General features: G+C 41.5%; 1 protein-coding gene across 3 annotated transcripts in view; it reads right to left on the bottom strand.

Annotated features, from left to right (window-relative positions):
- SRGAP1 (SLIT-ROBO Rho GTPase activating protein 1) overlaps positions 1 to 14,064 on the bottom strand; it is a 111,436-nt gene extending 97,372 nt beyond the window's left edge. For 2 of the 3 annotated variants that reach the window (XM_044423024.1, XM_044423023.1), the window contains exon 1: positions 13,175 to 14,064. In XM_044423024.1, coding sequence (XP_044278959.1) covers positions 13,175 to 13,241 — 67 coding nt within the window. In that variant the 5' untranslated portion in view covers positions 13,242 to 14,064. The remainder of the gene's footprint in view (positions 1 to 13,174) is intronic. The other variant, XM_044423022.1, reaches the window with a different exon arrangement.
- Positions 14,065 to 18,288: the final 4,224 nt, after the last annotated feature.

The raw sequence follows: 18,288 nt of genomic DNA on the forward strand, positions 1-18,288 counted from the left end.
CTCTAGATGAAGCTGAAGTCATCATGCTTAGCAACTCACGCATCACACCATATAACCAGCCCTTTAATTAGCTGTACAGCTGTGCTAAAAAATGGCCTTTGAATTACAGCAGCTTTTTCCAAGTACAAAATATGCACTATACAAATGTGACCAGCTTGAAACGATTTGTAAACACATTTCTTGATGAGCTGCAGGAGCTTATTATATAATGAAGACACTAGTGAGGGAAAGGGAGAACAGAAGCTTGCCAATTCATAGGATTTAAAACTAATTATTCAGGATCAAACATAAACACACACAGTCCTTACAATCATTCTGCCAGACAGCAATTTCAAGCTGATTCTGCATGGGAAGAAATAATTTAAAACATTCCACCTGGAGACATTTTGGGTTTGGACAAGCTTTTTTTTTGCTTTACTGTCTCTAATATTTTCTTTCAAATATGCATAAACATACAAGTTCTCTTAGGATGCACATTTACTGGGAGCAAGTCCTACTGAATTCAGTAGACACATACAGCATTACACTGTTAATCTGCCAAACCGCAAGTTATGACAGTAGTCATTTGTAAGTATGACAAATCTAAATGTACATTAGAATGTCTGTTGCCTACATACTGAAATTTCCAAATGCTACAAAAGTTAAATTAACTGTACATCTCTTGTGCAGCTGGATGTTCCTGTAACACTGTACAAATAAGATGATATGTGCTATATCATTTAAACAGAAGACACTCTATTTTGTACACTTTCTAAAATTTTGTTTCAATTACCACATTTACACACAATGCAAAATCATTTCTGCAGAACAGGGAACATGCACAACGCTCCCATGCAGCTGTGAGTCAGGATTCCATTTTGCCAGTTCCTGGCTTATTGTTATACATGAACCAAGAATTGCAGTTTATAACAAACCAATAGTTTGCCTGCGTGCTTAGTAAATGACTAGACTTTTTAAAATCATGGTTCCCAAAAGCCAGGAATCAAAGTAACAATGAATCCTGGTTTATTCCTACTCAGAGCCCTGCAGGAGGAGGGCAACAATCATTAGTCCAAGGCTTCATTTAGACCCCCAACATTTTAAGCTTGGTTGCCGTGTTTGGGATTTTGAGAGTGCGTTGTGGATGATCTCACAAAATGGCTGCCATGGGGATGGCTTTTTCATTCACAGAATGGCTGCTGCAATGGGCATGGCAGTCATAAAATATTTATTTCCCATAAGTTAACTGGTGAAGCTAATGGAAAAGAAACTTCCCTAAGAACTTAGTACAAGGCAGAGCTTCAAAACTCACTTGAACCCAAACAGAGATGAGGCTATGCATTAGTCCTTTGCTTCATAGCAGGGCAATCACTCAATTCAGAAAGAATGATTTAAGTTAAAATCAGGAAAGGCAATGAGCTGGCAGGTATCACTGGCACAATGGCACTGCTGGTCATCACATGAGACCCCTTAAGATTACAAACAGGATATGATATATTCTGGCAGGACCCCTGCCCTATTCCATTCAATGGTTTTCAAGTTGATGGCTGAAACAACCTCCATCCTTCTCCTATCCTGCACAGGATGCCCATAGTCCTTTGAGTTTGGAGAGTTACAGGTATTTCCCGTTGATTTTTGAATATAATGTATTTTGCTGTGGCTGTGCATTCTCATTGTCCTTGATACATGCCTGTAAAAACTCACTACTCCACACCCTGCCTCCCATTTTTGTTTCAATATAGTCATTAGAAAGAGAGCTGAAAGCATGCCTTCATCATGGACCAGTTTGTAGAGGCAAAGTTAAATGAAATTACCTCAGATAAAGATTTAAAACTAATTTAAACTTATAAACTATCAACTGAAGCCAAAATAAGGACATAGCAAAAGCAGCTAAATCCTGGAGGTGTAACCATTTACACACTTAAATCTCAAGGGGGAATCTGCGATTCTCAAGCAGTTGAGGAGAACCTCAACCACATACTTAAATCCAAATTTAGAAAAAGGCAATAAAAGTAATACATAACTCTATATTGAAAAGGACAACTGTGCGAGTCTAGATAATATAAGAGTCTGCCTATAAACAAAGTTAGACTAGGTTCAGCTTGGGCTCTATGTAAGCGCAAGCTTTAGTTCTTACAAAACAGCTCATAGAACACAGTTCAGAAATAGGCACATCCCAATTTGAGTGTCCAATTTATCATTTAGTTTCTAGAAACACAGAAAAAGCCTGTGCAAACTCAATCTTTTCCTAAATCAGATAACCAAAGTCAAGTGCTCAGCCCCTTGCATTCCTCAGAAAGCCTGAACTAAAACCCTTCATCATATTGTCCCTTCCAAATAGCCCATTAACTACAGTACTCCCTTCTAAACAGGAAATATCCCATGCACTGTTGTCTTGTCAATTAAATAAAAAATATTTCCACTTCCAGGAAGCTCATTTGACCTACATTTTCACTCACAGGAAGCTAGTTACAAAGTTTTGCATGGTGTGGTGAAAATGCAAAGAATCTTTTTTCTTCCTTTCTTATAATAGTTGAAACCAGATACATTTTAGGAAGCTGACTGGTGGGAGATTGAGGACAGAAAAAGTAGTTATTCATACAACATATAGTTAAACAATAGAATTCACTTCTACAAGATGTTGTAATGGCCTCTTTTTCAATAGTTGGAAAAGAGGATTTAGTTACATTCATGAAGAAGGGTATCTGTCTATTAGTCCTGATGTGTACATATTGCCTCCAGCAATCAGAGGCAGCATTATCTGCTATACTTTAGATAAAAATATATTGGTTTAAGATTCTGGAGATACAATATGCAGGAATTTACTCCTTTTATTTCCCCATTGTGCCTAAATGTAAAGAGTTACAATTATTACCATGGGAGTCATCTTCTGATTAATCAGCAATGTTTTTAGTAATCGCAAATAAGGCTTACAAGAAATGCCACATCATTAAAAAAAATCCAATAACACCATACTTCTTGTAAACTACCACCACAGGTTTTCCTGCAACCATTTCATGGAGAACATGTTTAGATTTTCTTTTAAATCACCATGTTCAATAGTTCTGCTTCTTTTCTGTCCACCCACAACTTAGCATACATAATTGTAGTTAGTAATGATCATGGGAAAAAGTAAGGGATTCTGCTAGAAAGTGATGGGCAAGTATTATCATCACCAAGTCTTTAAACTGTGCTTCAAGTTAAGCTACCCTGAGGAAGACAAAGAATGCTGAAGTAAAGGAACATATGGAATGGACTTCCATGGGAGGTGGTGAGGGCCCCATCAGTGAGGGTGTTCAAAGAAATATTAGACAAACTCATGCTGGGTACTGCATGAGTGGAGCTGACTGGAGTTGAGGGTGAAGAATTCATACTTCCTATCCATTCATCTCTTGCATACCCAGAGAAGCATGGAAACACCAACTTCCAATTTCTGTGTCTCTAATCTCAGGAAACTGTCATTTCTTTAAACTATGGTTTGAGAACATGCCAGGATCTGAAATTATAGAGCATTTGTGGTTAATTTAAAACTGGAAAACAAGAGCTTCAAAAAGGAAGTAGTGTGAGTGAAACTAAGGTTCATCCATCATGGTTCATTCACACAGTTGGAATAATAGTGGACATCAGAAGTTTGATATGTACTAAAAGTATATTAAGCCAGAAATAAAGCAGCCCAGAAATATTGGTGGGAATATGCATTTTTTTTATTTATTTGAATTTTAGACTGCCTCATTAGTGACACTACTCCCTGGATGGGTTACAGGCAAGTTTAAAGTTTATAAAAGTATAAAGTTGAATATACAATGTGAAGTGATGCTATATTATGTTGTGCCGTGCACAGTAGGGCCATGTTCTCTCTCTCTCTCTCTCTCTCTCTCTCTCTCTCTCTCTCTCTCTCTCTCTCACACACACACACACACACACACACACACACACACACACTAAGTCAGTATGTATGTGCTTGCCCTGACCCAAGTGGGTATTCAGCCTAAAGGAGTATTATGGTCATTTACTGAATATACTAATTTTTTCTTCTCATTCATGGGCAATTCAGAATGGTTCAGGTGGATCTGGCTTTCTGTGTGGTAACAAGCTACTGTAAATAGTGACATGCTGATTTTGAGCTATTTCTAGGTTAAAATGTTAACCTCTTCCTCAGAGAAAAGAAATTGAAACAGCAATTTTGTTGCAGCTCTTGTGAAGATCCCTTTCCTTCTCCCTCAACACCTGTGCATTATTATAAGCCTAAACAATGTTTTCTGAGAGAGAATGTGGGCTCCGAACTTGTCCTTGTTCAAATATCTTGTTACTTTACTCCCATAAACTTAAATTTGCTACTCATGGACACCTTAAGCGCCATTTTTCTCACTAGAAAGGAAGGGTACAAATCATATATACAACATAAAAGTGAATAAAATGAAGATGGCCATTTCTTGCCAAATGAAAACTGTCATCTAAACAGAAGTCTAAGGATTTCAGTGCAAATTTATTTCCACTTGTGAAATAAAGTTTTATTCCAGTCCAGTTTTATTGCTCCAAAAAAGCAAAAGAGACTCCTGGTATTTGAGATAGCAGCAGCATCTCTTGCCTACCATACTCAATAAAATTTGTCATTCTTCCAGTCAGACTTCAATAGCAAGTGTTAGCAAATGCTGCTGAGTATCAAACTTAAATGGTATAATATAAAGTAAGCCTGGAAAACATAGTACTGCCACTTTAAAAAGTCAAAAGAAACATGTGGAATGAGCAAAGAACATGTGTGCATATGTCTAAACTGCTATGGTATCGAACAGCTACCAAGACACCTATCTCGAAGACTAGCCCAAAGGCTGCACTGCTTGCTTCAACTATTAAAGCAAACAAACTCTTCCTCATTGACTGGAGAAATATGTGAATTCCCTTGACATGCATGTAACTTTCCTTTTGTTCTATTAGATTTTAAGTGGCCTTTTCCTGCTTTCCTGTGTGCGGTTTGACTTTCTTACAACTTTAAGCATCTTCCTCGTAGCCATGAAAAAATAATAGCTGTAAATTTGTTTGAATGAGAAATCTATAATAAACTTACATCTTGGTGAAAGGCCATTACATAGCATAGATTTATTTTGTTCCATTCCACTGAAACCATTATTTCCTAAGCAGCTACTATGAATATTGAATCTTTTAAAATAGAGAGCACAGTACCACAACTATTTTTCTAATATTTTCCAAGTGACTGTAAAATTGCTTTATTTCTTCTCTGTATATAGATATGCACAATCTAGAAAAATGAGTTCGCCATAGAAGGAAAGTCATCCATCTGGAGGAAGCAATCAAATGAATGGCTGGTTCTGGACAGCTGAGAGCTCCTGTATCCTTCAAGACACCTAACTCTCCTTTTCCTTAAGTGCTTCTACTGCATAGTAACATTGATGGTACTATTAAAAACACACTTCACTGTTCTGAGATGAATGGACCTTTGTTCAGTTCAGTTTTCAGAAGAGATATTAGGATTGCTGGGAAGAGAAAAACAAGAGAACCTTAGTTCACAAGGTAACTCTCTAAAAAGTTATCTACTGCTCCATTCTGAAAACGGAACTCACAACTTTTTATGGCATGTGCTTATTACTTAATCTTCGTTTCCCTGGCCAAACAATCTTCCAAATATAGAAAAAGTTAGGTTATGAACTGCTATGTTTAGGCTAGTTAACATAGTGCTAAGCTTGGAAAGGGGATAAAATCTCAGCTTAGCCATAGAGATATGACCCTTAAGGCTCAAGTTCATGATTAGTTCAATTCTTGATTTCTTTATGTGTATTCCTACTCTTTTGCACAAACTTTTAAGTATTATTAAAAGTACTTAATGCATACCAGGATTTCTACTAAAGTAGTTAAGAATCTTTTGCCTATCCCTAATCAAACCTTCCATGGTTCTTGGTTCTTGGAAATGGACTTTTTTAAAGCAAGTCTACTATATTACAAGCGCAGTACACATATAAGTAACTGCTGGGGATTATCTACACAAGTTACCCAACCTTGGCCTCCAAATGCTAATAGACTACAGTTCCCACTGTCCCTGTCCAAGTCAATGAAGATTTCAAGCACATGTAGCAGAGTTGCAGCATTACAAATTTCTAATAAAGAATTACTGTAAACAAGGTGGCCTTGGAAGGAGCCTCTGCAAAAATATTACATTTAGAAGCCCCTTGGGCAATGGCATGTGACTGCCAGTTGATCCTTCTACTCTAGATGCACCAATGCAAATGCCAATATAAGGGGATTCTTTGTGCGGACACCACTGGGTGAATGACTTATATGGACAATGGCCCATAAAGAACCACTTTCTAACAAGGGGCCCTTGTTAGGGCCAAAGATAACGACAGTCTATAAAGCACAGATTGATCTTCTTCTGGAATTCCAGAAACCAATTTATATTTGTGATATGATCTTGAATGCCTTTTCCTTTACAGAAATGCCTATTGGGTATTTCTTGCTCCATGATAGGTAAAATTCTTTCATGCAACACTGTTAGCATCACTTGTATAAAGGTACAAAGGACAAAGGATCTGTCCAGTTCTTCTGTATGTTGCAGGGGTAGCCAGACTAGCTCAATGGAAGAGCCACATACCATAAACGTCAGATGTCTGAGAGCTGCAAGCACCTGCCTGTGGGCAGTGACAGTATGCAGTGAGCGGCAAGTGGGTGCCCATGGGCACTTGCGCCAGTGAGCAGAGAACTGCAAAATAAACTCAAAGAGCCATGTGCAGTTTGGCCACTCCTGGTATATTGCTTCCATCTTTTCTATTTTACCCAGTCAGACAGTGTCTCCTCCCCTTGTCTTTCAGGATTTCCCGTCTTGGTGTAAATTTCCCTTTGATTTCTTGGATTAGACTCTAGTCTTGGATTAGACTCTAGTCTTTCCTCTTTCTTTGTCTCTAGTTCTTTGAACTGGCATTTTTGTTTCTACACGACAGTCACAAAAAGATGCATTTTGGATTCTAACCTTATTTCTGTCACCCTTTGCTTATCACCTGCCCATAGCAACAGTTAATGTTTCTTATGTCATCCATCTAGGCTATTTTAAGAAGATCCATGCCAGTGTTGCCTTCCACTACTGTTAAGGTGTGTGCTTATGAGGGGGCCCAGGAAAGTAGGTATTGAATTATAGCCTTACATACTTTAGCTTTGACCAAGCTACAACACTACATACCCAGTCAAACATAGATGAGTCCCAGATGTATAGGAGAATGCATTGCATAGAAACAACCATTTCAGGGTGCAGTGTAAATGAAGAGCAAGAGGTAGATCTGAATATGGTTCTAGATGCACATATACATCCACCTTAGTGAAATGCACAGTAATTTTTGCCTGTCTGCATCTCCCTTACCAGATCAAGCAAATGTTTACCATGTCTAATATTGTCTATTTATTCTGATTAAAGCATTTTACTTTGTGCCAAAAGCTGTCTATCTGTATTAGAGTAAACAGTAGTTCAATTTTCTTGTGTCTGGCTATAAAAACAGGTTAAACTAGATTGTCCTGTTGACATGCTTCAGAGAGGTTGTTGAAGAACGTAAGGGGCAAGAATGCTATTGGCTCAGTGGAGAGCATATATTTTGCATGCAGAAAGTACCAGATTGATTCCTGGTATCTCCTAGTAGGACTGGAAACATTTCTGCCCGAAACCTTGAAGAGACACAGTCAGCAAGTGCTGACAATTCCAGGGCTGAGAGATTCAGGACTGAGTCATTATAAGACAGCATTCTATGATGCACTCATGTTCTGCTTGTGGGCTTCCCATGGGCTTCTGGGTGGCCAGTGAGGGAAATGAGTGCTCAGTTGGATAGACTGAGGACTAATTCAGCAGGGCTCTTTTATGTTATTTCATATTTTGCAAGGAAAAGAATTAAGAAAAAAATACAGGCTTCCTAATTATTTTCTGTTATAAACTGCACATGCGAGGCTATTTTAATTTGGTACAGTATACTGCGAAAAGTAACTATTCCCATCATGTGTAATTTAATTAGTCCAATTAACTGAAGTAATACATGCTTCTTATTTATGAAGTCAACTGCATAGCCAGATACCTAAAACACCATAGCCTAAATCATCTTCCTTGTATGATGAAAATGTTCACACTGGGATATTAAAAAGGCATCTGCACCTAATAATCTGTTCTATTCAATATACTCACAGAATGTGTAAGTGCAAAAATTTATGCTGGATGCAGAATTTCTCGCTTTCAACTTTTCCTAGCATACTTCCAGTTTTTAAAGGTGCTTGATAAAAGTAGAGCTGGACTGCTAGTTATCAGAGAATGCTTTAATACCTTTACAGTTTGTTGTTCTATCCCATATTCAGCAAACGCAACCCCCTCAAAAATGTATGCACCAATTTGCTTAATCTAAATAATGTATTTAGATGCAGAATTTCTTGCTGAAGGATTTTGATTTTCCTTGGCATAGCAACAAGGAATATGCAAAACCATTTTAATACTTTGCATTCCAATATCATTGTTCTATTTACTTATAATTACTTACATTTAAATCTACAAATGTCAAATCAGTGTACACAAGTCATAAAAATATTACAAAACAGTACACAGAATATACTGTATCTACACAGTCATTTGATGGCAGGCAAAACTGCACAGAAAACCTTTATATAAACAAATAAATGTGTCTTCAAAGTGTGCCTAAAATAAAAGGTGTTGACACATGTCTAATGTGCAAGAAGATATTCCACATATTAAGCAGCACTAAACAGTTTTGCTGTGGAGTGACAATTAAATATATGTGGCACCACCAGAAAGTTTTCAAAGATTGAATGGGCTTATGGGGGAGAAAGTCCCAAGTTATTTAGGGCTTTTTATACTACATTACAACTTTAATTAGATTGGCCTGGTAGTAAATAGGCAGCTAATGCACTACTTAGTATTTATTTTTTCAGGGCACTAGGTTTTATCCAATGTTAATCTCCAGCTTAAGTCCCAATCATTTCATTGGTTCTATTCCTAAATAGGACTAACACTGGATATAGCCCAAAGTACTGGAAATAGAGTTTACATATATATACAAGAACTAGGGAAGAAGTTTATTAAGCTTTTATTTTATGAAATTCTAGAAGCCATTTTTCATATCAAAAGCTCAGAATTTACCTATGGGGGAATCTATGGAAAGTAAGGAAAATCAATTTAATCATGGTGGTTCTTCTAGGCCCATTGGTATTTAAGGTACCCTTAACCTTACTGTGTGTGGACATATAAAATTGGTCTGTGTGTCCTTCTTCTTGATTTTTACTGATGGAACTTGGTCACTTTAGAACACCTTTAAGATTATGGTACAAACAAGAGCTATATAGACCCACAGGATCTAGTCAAGCAGACAACTGCTGAAGCCAGGCTGAATTATCCAAAATATTCTTGGCACATCTTATGACAAGTGTTCAGAGCATCAAAAACAACACAATTTGAGTGATGCTGATCTTCTACACCTGGAATGATGGAGAAGGAACATACAAGTTAAAAGGCCAATTCTCTTCTTAATGAGAAGTTAACCACATGTGCACTGGTTTTTAAGTTTAACAAGACATCTCCATAACATCCCACTTTTGCATTCCTTGCAAAAATGACAAAAATGAGGCTGTCATACTTCACACACATCAAGAGAAGGCTCACTGGAGATACTACAGAAAGTCAAAGGCAGAAGAAGAAAAGGAAGACCAAATAAGAGATGGATTGATTCAATAAAGGAAGCTACTGCCTTGAATTTAGAACAGTTAAGTAGGGATGTCATGGATAGAACAGTTTGGAAAGCTTTCATTCATAGGATCACCGCAAATTGGAGACCATTTGACAGCACAAAGTAACAACAAAAAATTTCCCCCCCAAAACTATATAATGCCAGGTATCTCTTAAAAATATTGATCTGTCCTGGATGGCTGAATCAAAAGCAAACCTCGACAAGCAGACGTACGCAGATAAAGCTGAAGTTCCAATATAACCTACCTTACCTCACAGCAAACAAAATAAATTACATGCATCAATGGCAACAGTGTGCCCCCAGCCACCTTTCTTGGCACCTACTGAGAGAAATAACACATTTTCTTACTGGCATCTGGGATCACTTCAAAGTGAGGGCCACCTGTCACTACCACCTTCATTTCCTATTAATTTCTCTGCGCCACATGCAGAACTAGGAAACATTATTACAAAACAAATATGGCAGATGATTTTCACCTCAGCCAACAAGAAGGAGATGAAGGGTTCTGTCAGGTAAGTGGGTGTGGTAAGAAGAACAGGAGGCTTTCTTCTTAGGGAGGGCCAACAGGTTGGGAAGAAGTCAACAGGAGCCCAACAGGTGAGTCAGGGAGGAAACTAGTGAGGACCAGCCTGCAAAAAGGTAGGGAAGGATGTGTTCTTGTATGTCTGAATGGATGAAGGCTCCATGTGTGTGAGAAAGGATCTAGGAAGAATTTGAGAGAGATTCTAAAAAGATTATTTTTCAGGTACCTGAGGTGAGGAGAAAGGAGGGGCATTTTTGTAGGCATGTATGTATACAGTCATATATGGTGATAAATACATGTGTGTATTTGCATGTATGAATGAATGGATGGATGGACACCAGCCAAAAGGAAGCAATTCTCCATGCAGCACAGTTTAACTATGGGACTGATTTCCACAAGATGTGGTGATGACCACCACTTTGGATAGCTTTAAAAAGGGGGCTGGAGAAACTCATGGAGAAAGCTATCAGTGGCTACTAGTCCTGATGACTATATGCGTCCTGTATCAGAGGCCACATGTCAGCTCTGGCCAGCCCTCTGGCTGGAGGGTGCTACTGCATTCATTAACATGGGGTTTTGCCATGGGCAGCTTGTAGGCCACTGTGTGAAAGGGATACTGGACTAGATGGACCCTTGCTCTGATCCAGCACAGGTCCCCTTATGCTTGTAGGAAGAAGCTGCTTTATGGGCTGGGCTCAGGACCCACTTTTAACCAGGCTTTTGGGCAGGTTTCTTCTTTTGGACTAGCTATGGCATCTCCCATGGCAATGATTTTGTGATGGTGCTCACATCAGTTGATCAAATTGTCCAATATGTCCAAGAGACCCAAAGAAGTTGCCTACCCCGACCTAGCACATCAGGAGGAGAAAGACTTTGGACATTTTTATTCAAAGGCTGCCATGTTCTAGAGAGCAAAGGCTGGTAATCAGGGAAGCAAAATATAATTAAACTAAAGAACAGCAAAATTGAACTTTGAAACATTAGCTAATATTTTTCAACACATCAACATAACACAGAAATAATTGATGGAAGAATAGAATGGCTGTCCAATATGAAAAAGGCACAGATTAGTATGTCTTTTTATCTCTTCTACAGTAAAAGTACGCTTTTTTGAAAATCTACCATTCCTAACTGATGAAACAGAAGGTACATGATCTCAGTCAGCTTTGTGCTGAGAACCAGTTATAAACCTTCCTCTGCCAAATTAATGCCCAACAGAAGTCAGTGAATCATAGTAGAGTCTGAAGGGGCCAGAAGGCCATCAGGTCCAATCCCCTGCTCAGTGCAGGACAAAAAATTAAACCATCCCTCTCAGATGGCCATCCAGTTGCATTTTGAATACCTCTAGTGTTGGAAAGCTCACAACCTCCCTTGGTAATTGATTCCATTGTTGTGCTGTTCTAACAGTGAGGAAAATTTTTCCTGGTATCTAGCCGGAATCTGGTTTCCTGTAACTTGAGCCTGTTATTCTGTGTCATGCACCCGGGGATGATCAGAAGACATCCTGGCCTTCCTCTTTGTGACAGCCTTTCAAGTACTTGCACAGTGCTATCATACCTCCCCTCAGTCTTCTCTTCTTGGAAGCTAAACATGCCCAGTTCTTGCAATCTCTCCTAATAGGGCTTTGTTTCCAGTCCCTGGATCATCCTTGTCACCCTCCTCTGAACCCTTTCCAGCTTGTCTGCATCTTTCTTAAAGTGTGGTGTCCAGGTCTGGGCATAGTATTCCAGATGAGGTCTAACCAGTGCTGAGTAAAGGGGAACTAGTACTTCATGATTTAGAATTGATCTTTCTATTAATGCAGTCTAAAATAGCATCTACACTTTTTGCAGCCACATCAAATTGTTGATTCATATTCAGCTTGCGATCTACAACTATCCCAAAATCCTTCTCACTTGAAGTCTTGTTGAGCCAAGTATTCCCCATCTTGGAACAATGCATTTGGTTTCTTTTTCCTAGGTGCAGTACTTGGCATTAGTCCCTAATGAATTTCATTCTGTTGCTTTCAGCCCAGTGCTCCAACCTGTCAAAAATTCCTTGAATTTTCTTTCTGTCTTCCAGGGTTATTAGCTATCCCACCCAGTTTTGTGTCACCTGCAAATTTGGTAATTGTTCCCTGCACTTCTTCATCCAAATCATTAATAAATATGTTGAAGAGCACTGGGCCCAGGAATGAACACTGCAGTACCCCATTTGTTACCTCTCCCCAGTTTGAGAAGGTGCCATTGATGAGCACTCTTTAAATCAGATTCTGTAGCCACCTGTGGATCCACCCGATAGTTGTTCTGTCCAAAAAAGAAAAGTAAAGAGGTACACACTCCTGTTGACTGTGAAAGGAAATTAAATACAATTGTGGTCCATCCCATTAGACTTGGGTGTTATGGTACTTCAAGTGAGTCCTTACTTCCAGATTAATACTGGCTTGGAAATAACTCTGATTTAAAAAAGCTGGCTTAGTCTATTCAAATGACCAGTCTTCCAGCTCCCCACCCACTCTGATTTCCACTGCATACTCTATCTCCCACGAACTGGGTGACTCTGCAATGACTCTCCAGCTACAAGTCAGAGCACTTAACACCTAACATGGTTTGGTCTTCGCTCCATTCACACACACAGAGCAATTTATAAGAGTGGGCATTTACAACTAGTGAAGGGTTTGAGTGATACAAAGGCAGACTTTCTTCATCCTTTCGAATCAATGCGGGGGGGGGCGGGTAAGAGCGCCCAGGATTGCTACCCATGACAGACTGACAGACAGACAAAGGGAGAGCGAGAGAGAGAGCGCTAGGGTTAGGGTTAACGGTTCCTCCGAGTTAATAAATGCACGGCCAAGGATTGGCACTCTTGTCCTCGGCATGAGTAGGGCAGCACAACATAACACGTGCTTGGGGAGTGGGAGGACGACAGGCATCTTGACCCACCCCAGCTTTTTTACCTTTCACTTGACTTTCATACTCGGCTACAATCTCTTTGTCCTTTTTGAATCTGCTTGGGGTTGACATTATCCACACGGTTCTCTTTTAAGAGGCAGGGGGAAAGACGCCGGGAGTTTTGTCTTGACAGTACTGCCGTCCAGCGGAGACCTTTCTGGAGAAGAGGGTGGGCGGACGAGGCACTCTGCTGCGCGTCCCACGCTGGATCTGCCAGCGCTCGAAGTTAACGGTGGAGTCACCCCCCGCCCCAAGCAAAAGAGCCGAAGGCAACACTTCAGGCTAATCCCGGCGCCGGCACCATCTCCGGGCGCAGCCGCCGCCGCCGCCGCCAGCAAAACCTGGGGAAAAGAGTGGGGGAAGCGGCGAAGCGAACTCTCTCTCTCCCTTCCCGGTGAGCGCCGCTCTTCTCCTCTGTGGCTTGCGCCGGGGATGGGGGAGAAGGAGGAGCTGGACAGGAGGGGGTTCCTTGATTAGGTCTGGGCAAAAGTCCGGCCGGTCGCCCGCGGCATTATCCGCGCTGCCCGCCCAACGCCGTGGAGAAGGATGGATCCGGCGCCGCGCTCTGCCCAAGTATGCGGGTATTCCCAGCGGCGGTCAAACGACTCCGCGGCGGCTGGACCCGCTGCTACCGCCTTCTCCAGGAAGGCGAGAGAGCTAAGCTGGCGACTCCCAAGAGACCAGGGTGAGGCGCCGCCGTCGTCTAACCCCAGCCTGCAGCCCCCGGAGCTGCTCCAGCCTCGCCCCCACAAGCCGCTGCTTAGGAAGAAAGTTCGTGCGCACCCCTGGCCTCTCCCGTTCTCTTCGCTTTCCCGTTTCCTCTGGAGCCAAGCCTTTGGCCGCTAGCACTGCTGCAGCTCCTTCGGCGACGCCTCTCGCAGCTGCTGGCCTGGAAACAGGGGGCCACGAACAGCCTATCCTAACACGCCGGGGAGAGAACAGGCGAGCCGCCCGCCCAGGATCCTTCAAGCGCCTCTCCGCTTTCTCCGCACTCCCTCCGCGGAGCGACGGCCCTCGCAACCAATCGCCGCCACGCCGCTTCGGCCGCAGACCCAATGGTGGGGAGCGGAGGGTGGGACTTAGGCTGTCCGAATGCCTCACGGAGTGAGCAGGGCGCCCCTGCCCAGGGTCGCGCCGGAGGCCGGGTTTAAGGGCTGGCTTTGCCAAGCGCGATGCCGCTAGGAAGGGAGGGTGGAACACTAGCTGCTTCTGCAAAGGGAGCGGATGGGGCGATACATGAGACGGAGCGGCAGCAGCAGCAAAGCGGCCCGCGGTTCTGCTCTTCCTCTTCCCCGCCCTCGCCTCACGCGAGCATATGGCGAGCGGGGCTTTGCCGGGGAAAGGGGTGTGAGGCAAAGATAAGGTGTCGGAAAGCCCTTGATCCTGGCGTGAAAGTTAAACCCGCTGCTGCCTCGAAGACATATGGCCGGAGGGTGGAGGCGGAGGGAGGCGGCTGATTAGTTTGGGGATCACGTTTGTAACCTTGTCGGGCATCCGCCACAGCATTGTTCCCTTCTGCTCGCTTGGCCCCTCCTCATGGCCGGCCTGCAAGTGCCCCCCTCAGAGCGGCTGGACGACAGGGAGGAAGCGAGGGGAGGATGAGATCCCAGGTCCGCGGCTCCTGAGATCCCGGCAGCTGCAGCTGCGGCTGCCGCCCTTTCTGACGCGACCCAAATCGAGGCGAGGCGAGGCGAGGCGAGTGGCCACACCCTTCTTTGTGGAGAACACGCGCGCACGGTCCCCTTCTGGAGGCGAGGCGCCTCGCTTCGGGCGACGGCTATTTTAAGTCGCACCGACTTGTCCCCGTAGAAGAACGCGCGACAGGAAAGAACAGGGCTGGGAGTGTTCGCAGCACAAGCAAGTATACCGGATTGTGACCATATGAGGCTCTCGGCAAAGCTGGCTCCGGCGAGAGGAGAGTGGCTGAACATCATCGATAGGATGTTTGGGGCGTTAGTGGGAGGGGATCGCTTTTTCTTTTAGGCATTCTCTCGACTTGATATTTATTGCATGTGTATCTCAGTCTTTCTCCCAATGACCTCGGGGTGACATACATGGTGCTTCTCCAACCTACCATCTTATTCTCAGAACAATCCTGTGAGGTGGGTTAGGCTGAGTGAGTACCCCAGGATCTCAGCTTCATGACCTAGTGGCGAATTGAATTGGGGATCTGGATCTGAACTTTAAGCACTTAGATCACGAAAGACTCAATCCTAGGCAAGTTTAGGCAGAAGAAAGGCCCACAGTTCCAGCATACTACAGCCAGCTGGAAGTTTTGGGCCCTTCTTCTGTCTGAACGTGTCTAGAACTGCACGCCAAAAGGACTAATTCCAAAGAACGTTTAGGTGTCAGACAAAACTGCTTTTTTTATAGTTTCCTCACAACCACTCCAGAATTGATACACTGAAAGAAGTAGTGCTTTTTATATGCTCTTTATCTCACTTTTGCTTCTTGTAAACAGATTTTCTTTGGTTTTGGTATTGTTTCCAAATAATTTTTGACTTACTTGAATTGTATATTCATACAACTTGTAGGCAAAATCTCTGACATAGCATTTCCAGTTCTCCGAAAGTCTCAGTTGCCTGCCTCTTTCCATTATGCCTAAATCCTGTTGAAAATAGGAACACAATCAGTCATTCCTACTTTCACTTCAGACTTAAGAGTGCCTCAAGACTGGACTCAAAACTGGATATAGAAAGGATACTTTTATCTGCTCACACTTTTGTCTGCTCACACTTCCATCAGGAGGCTGGCATCATGTTTTGAGAAACAAGCCCACACCATTTTAAACAAAAGCCTCTCTTGCATCAAAGGACAATTGCCTGGGTAGGCAGAACATTGACAGTTTCAGGGATGTCACTGTTGCCTGATATTTACTGCAGCACCTTCAGCTGGGTTCTTAGTATTGCAATGGGAGCCACTTTCCTTATATGGCAATGGAGTGATGTAGGTATTGGTGTTTCCTAGTAGTCTTGGGAACATGCCAGTGGTTGAAGCTTTGTCTGAGCAACAGAGGGATAAATTTTAGTTTCTGAATTATCTTTGGACTCCAAGGTGGCTTGCCTGAATTAAGAGCAATAACCATCCCCCGCAAGGATTGCAGAAGGATTGTATGTTATTAACATGGGGGTAATCTTCTTCCAAGATGTTTGAAGGAGTCAATAAGCTCAAAGCTTCAGACTAAAGTCGGCTCTGACTTACATGGCATGCAATCCCATTGCGGTGGTTTGGATCACAGGGTGTAAGTCACTGGAGAATTTAGGCTTTTTAATACCAGAGATGAAGATGGCAAGAACTTTTGAGGACATGTATAAGATTATTGCAGAAAGCCTATTCTGACATAAGCTCAGGAAGACAATCTTCTAATGTAATGCTTTCATTAAAATAAAAATTTAAAATCATTTCTGAATTGTTTATTCCTTTCACTTGATTTAGTTCTGCTCATACACAATCAGTTTTGAAGCTTGTTATTTTTTCATTGCATGTATATCCCACCTTCTCTTTTATCAGAAACCCAAGGTGGTTCCTATAGCCCTATTTTATCCTCAACAACAATCCTGTGAGATAGGCTAGGCTGAGGGGGAGTAACTGGTTCAAAGTTGCTCAGTGAACTTCATAGCCAAATCTCTCAGGCCAGCACTCTTACCCCCGCACAGCACACTGGCTCCCCTTAAACTTTTTGGCTGTCATTTTTGTCTGGTTTCAGTGTGAATCTTTTACTTCCTACATCCTTACATGCTAGAGAAAGTTGAGGACAGAAGAGAAGACGGAAGACCAAATAATTGAATTTATTATATTTCTACCCTGACCATCAGTCCAAAGGCTCTCTGGGCAGTTGAGTTGAACCATTAATGCTAATTTGCTTTGCTTGGTTCTTCCTTCCAGCACAACTGACTAAAACCAGGAATGTCTAGTTTGGAGTGTTGCCTTTGTAAACCAGGATAACAAATAATGGTTTAGTCTTGAGTTAGGAATAATTTCAGAGGGACAAGCCAGCAATCCCAATTCAAATGGCACCCTATTTGTTTCACATAAAGCAAAACAAAGTTCAGCAGGGCAGCAGCAATGCAGTAATAAAATAGGCACACATTACTTGTGATATATATTGCCTACCATGGATGCAAAGAAGCAGCTGGTTTCACTGAGATGATTTGTGCAGGTATAGATAGCAAAGTTAAAAATAGACACTTTAGAGAGCAAGTACATGTTTAAAGTTAGGGTTGTTTTTCACAAGATTATACTCGGTTTCAGCCATGCCTTGGCTGAAATAAGAGGCATATTGTATGGAAGGTGTACAAGTATTTCTAGTATTGCTTTTCAATTCGGAGTACCCAAAATTGAGATCCTTTTTTATATTAAGAAGTTCTGTTAAGGCATGGATACATTGAGGTTACAATACAGATATAAATTCCAGATGCAACTGGCAAAGGATACATTGAGGTTACAATACAGATATAAATTCCAGATGCAACTGGCAAAGGATTTCTTCTCAAAAAGTGTTTTGAGAAGAAATCCTGAATCTGAAACAGCCCTTTGTGATGCTCATATAGTTATATTTTGGTTATATATTGTATTACTTGAGTGCATGAAAGTGACTGCTAGACTTGGGAGCTCTAAATTACAGGGGTAAGTATACACATAACACAATGATTTGTGTTAAAACACTTTCATGCATATAAAAATGAAACTGAAAGTTTTTCATTACAGTATTTCATTAACTGTTGGGATAGCTGATGGCTTACGCTACTAATAAAAACTCTCCTTGAGTGTTTTCCTTCAGATATCACTAAGATAAGCTCTCACAGCTTAACGAACCCCAAAGCTAGCCTCTTAATTAAGAAAGCCAGACACCAATTTTTCAAAGAATGAGCAGATGACAGAAATAAATTAGAGTTTATGAAAATCTTTAATAAATTATATTCTGCCTGGACACTGCCTATACATAAAAGAGCAAATGTTAAGTAAAAAATAAAAAACAATATTGAAAAAGTATCAATAATTGTTAGTGTCTTATTTTAAGGAACTTGAATATGTGATGTTAGCAAAATTAGCAAACCCCTTTTTTTAGGGAATGTAGGTTTATTTAAACAGTTGTTGTGTACATACATCTCACTGGCAC

The sequence above is a fragment of the Varanus komodoensis genome, unplaced genomic scaffold (genome assembly GCF_004798865.1).
Source record: "Varanus komodoensis strain SLA01 unplaced genomic scaffold, ASM479886v1 scaffold13_1, whole genome shotgun sequence".
Lineage (NCBI taxonomy): Eukaryota > Metazoa > Chordata > Lepidosauria > Squamata > Varanidae > Varanus > Varanus komodoensis.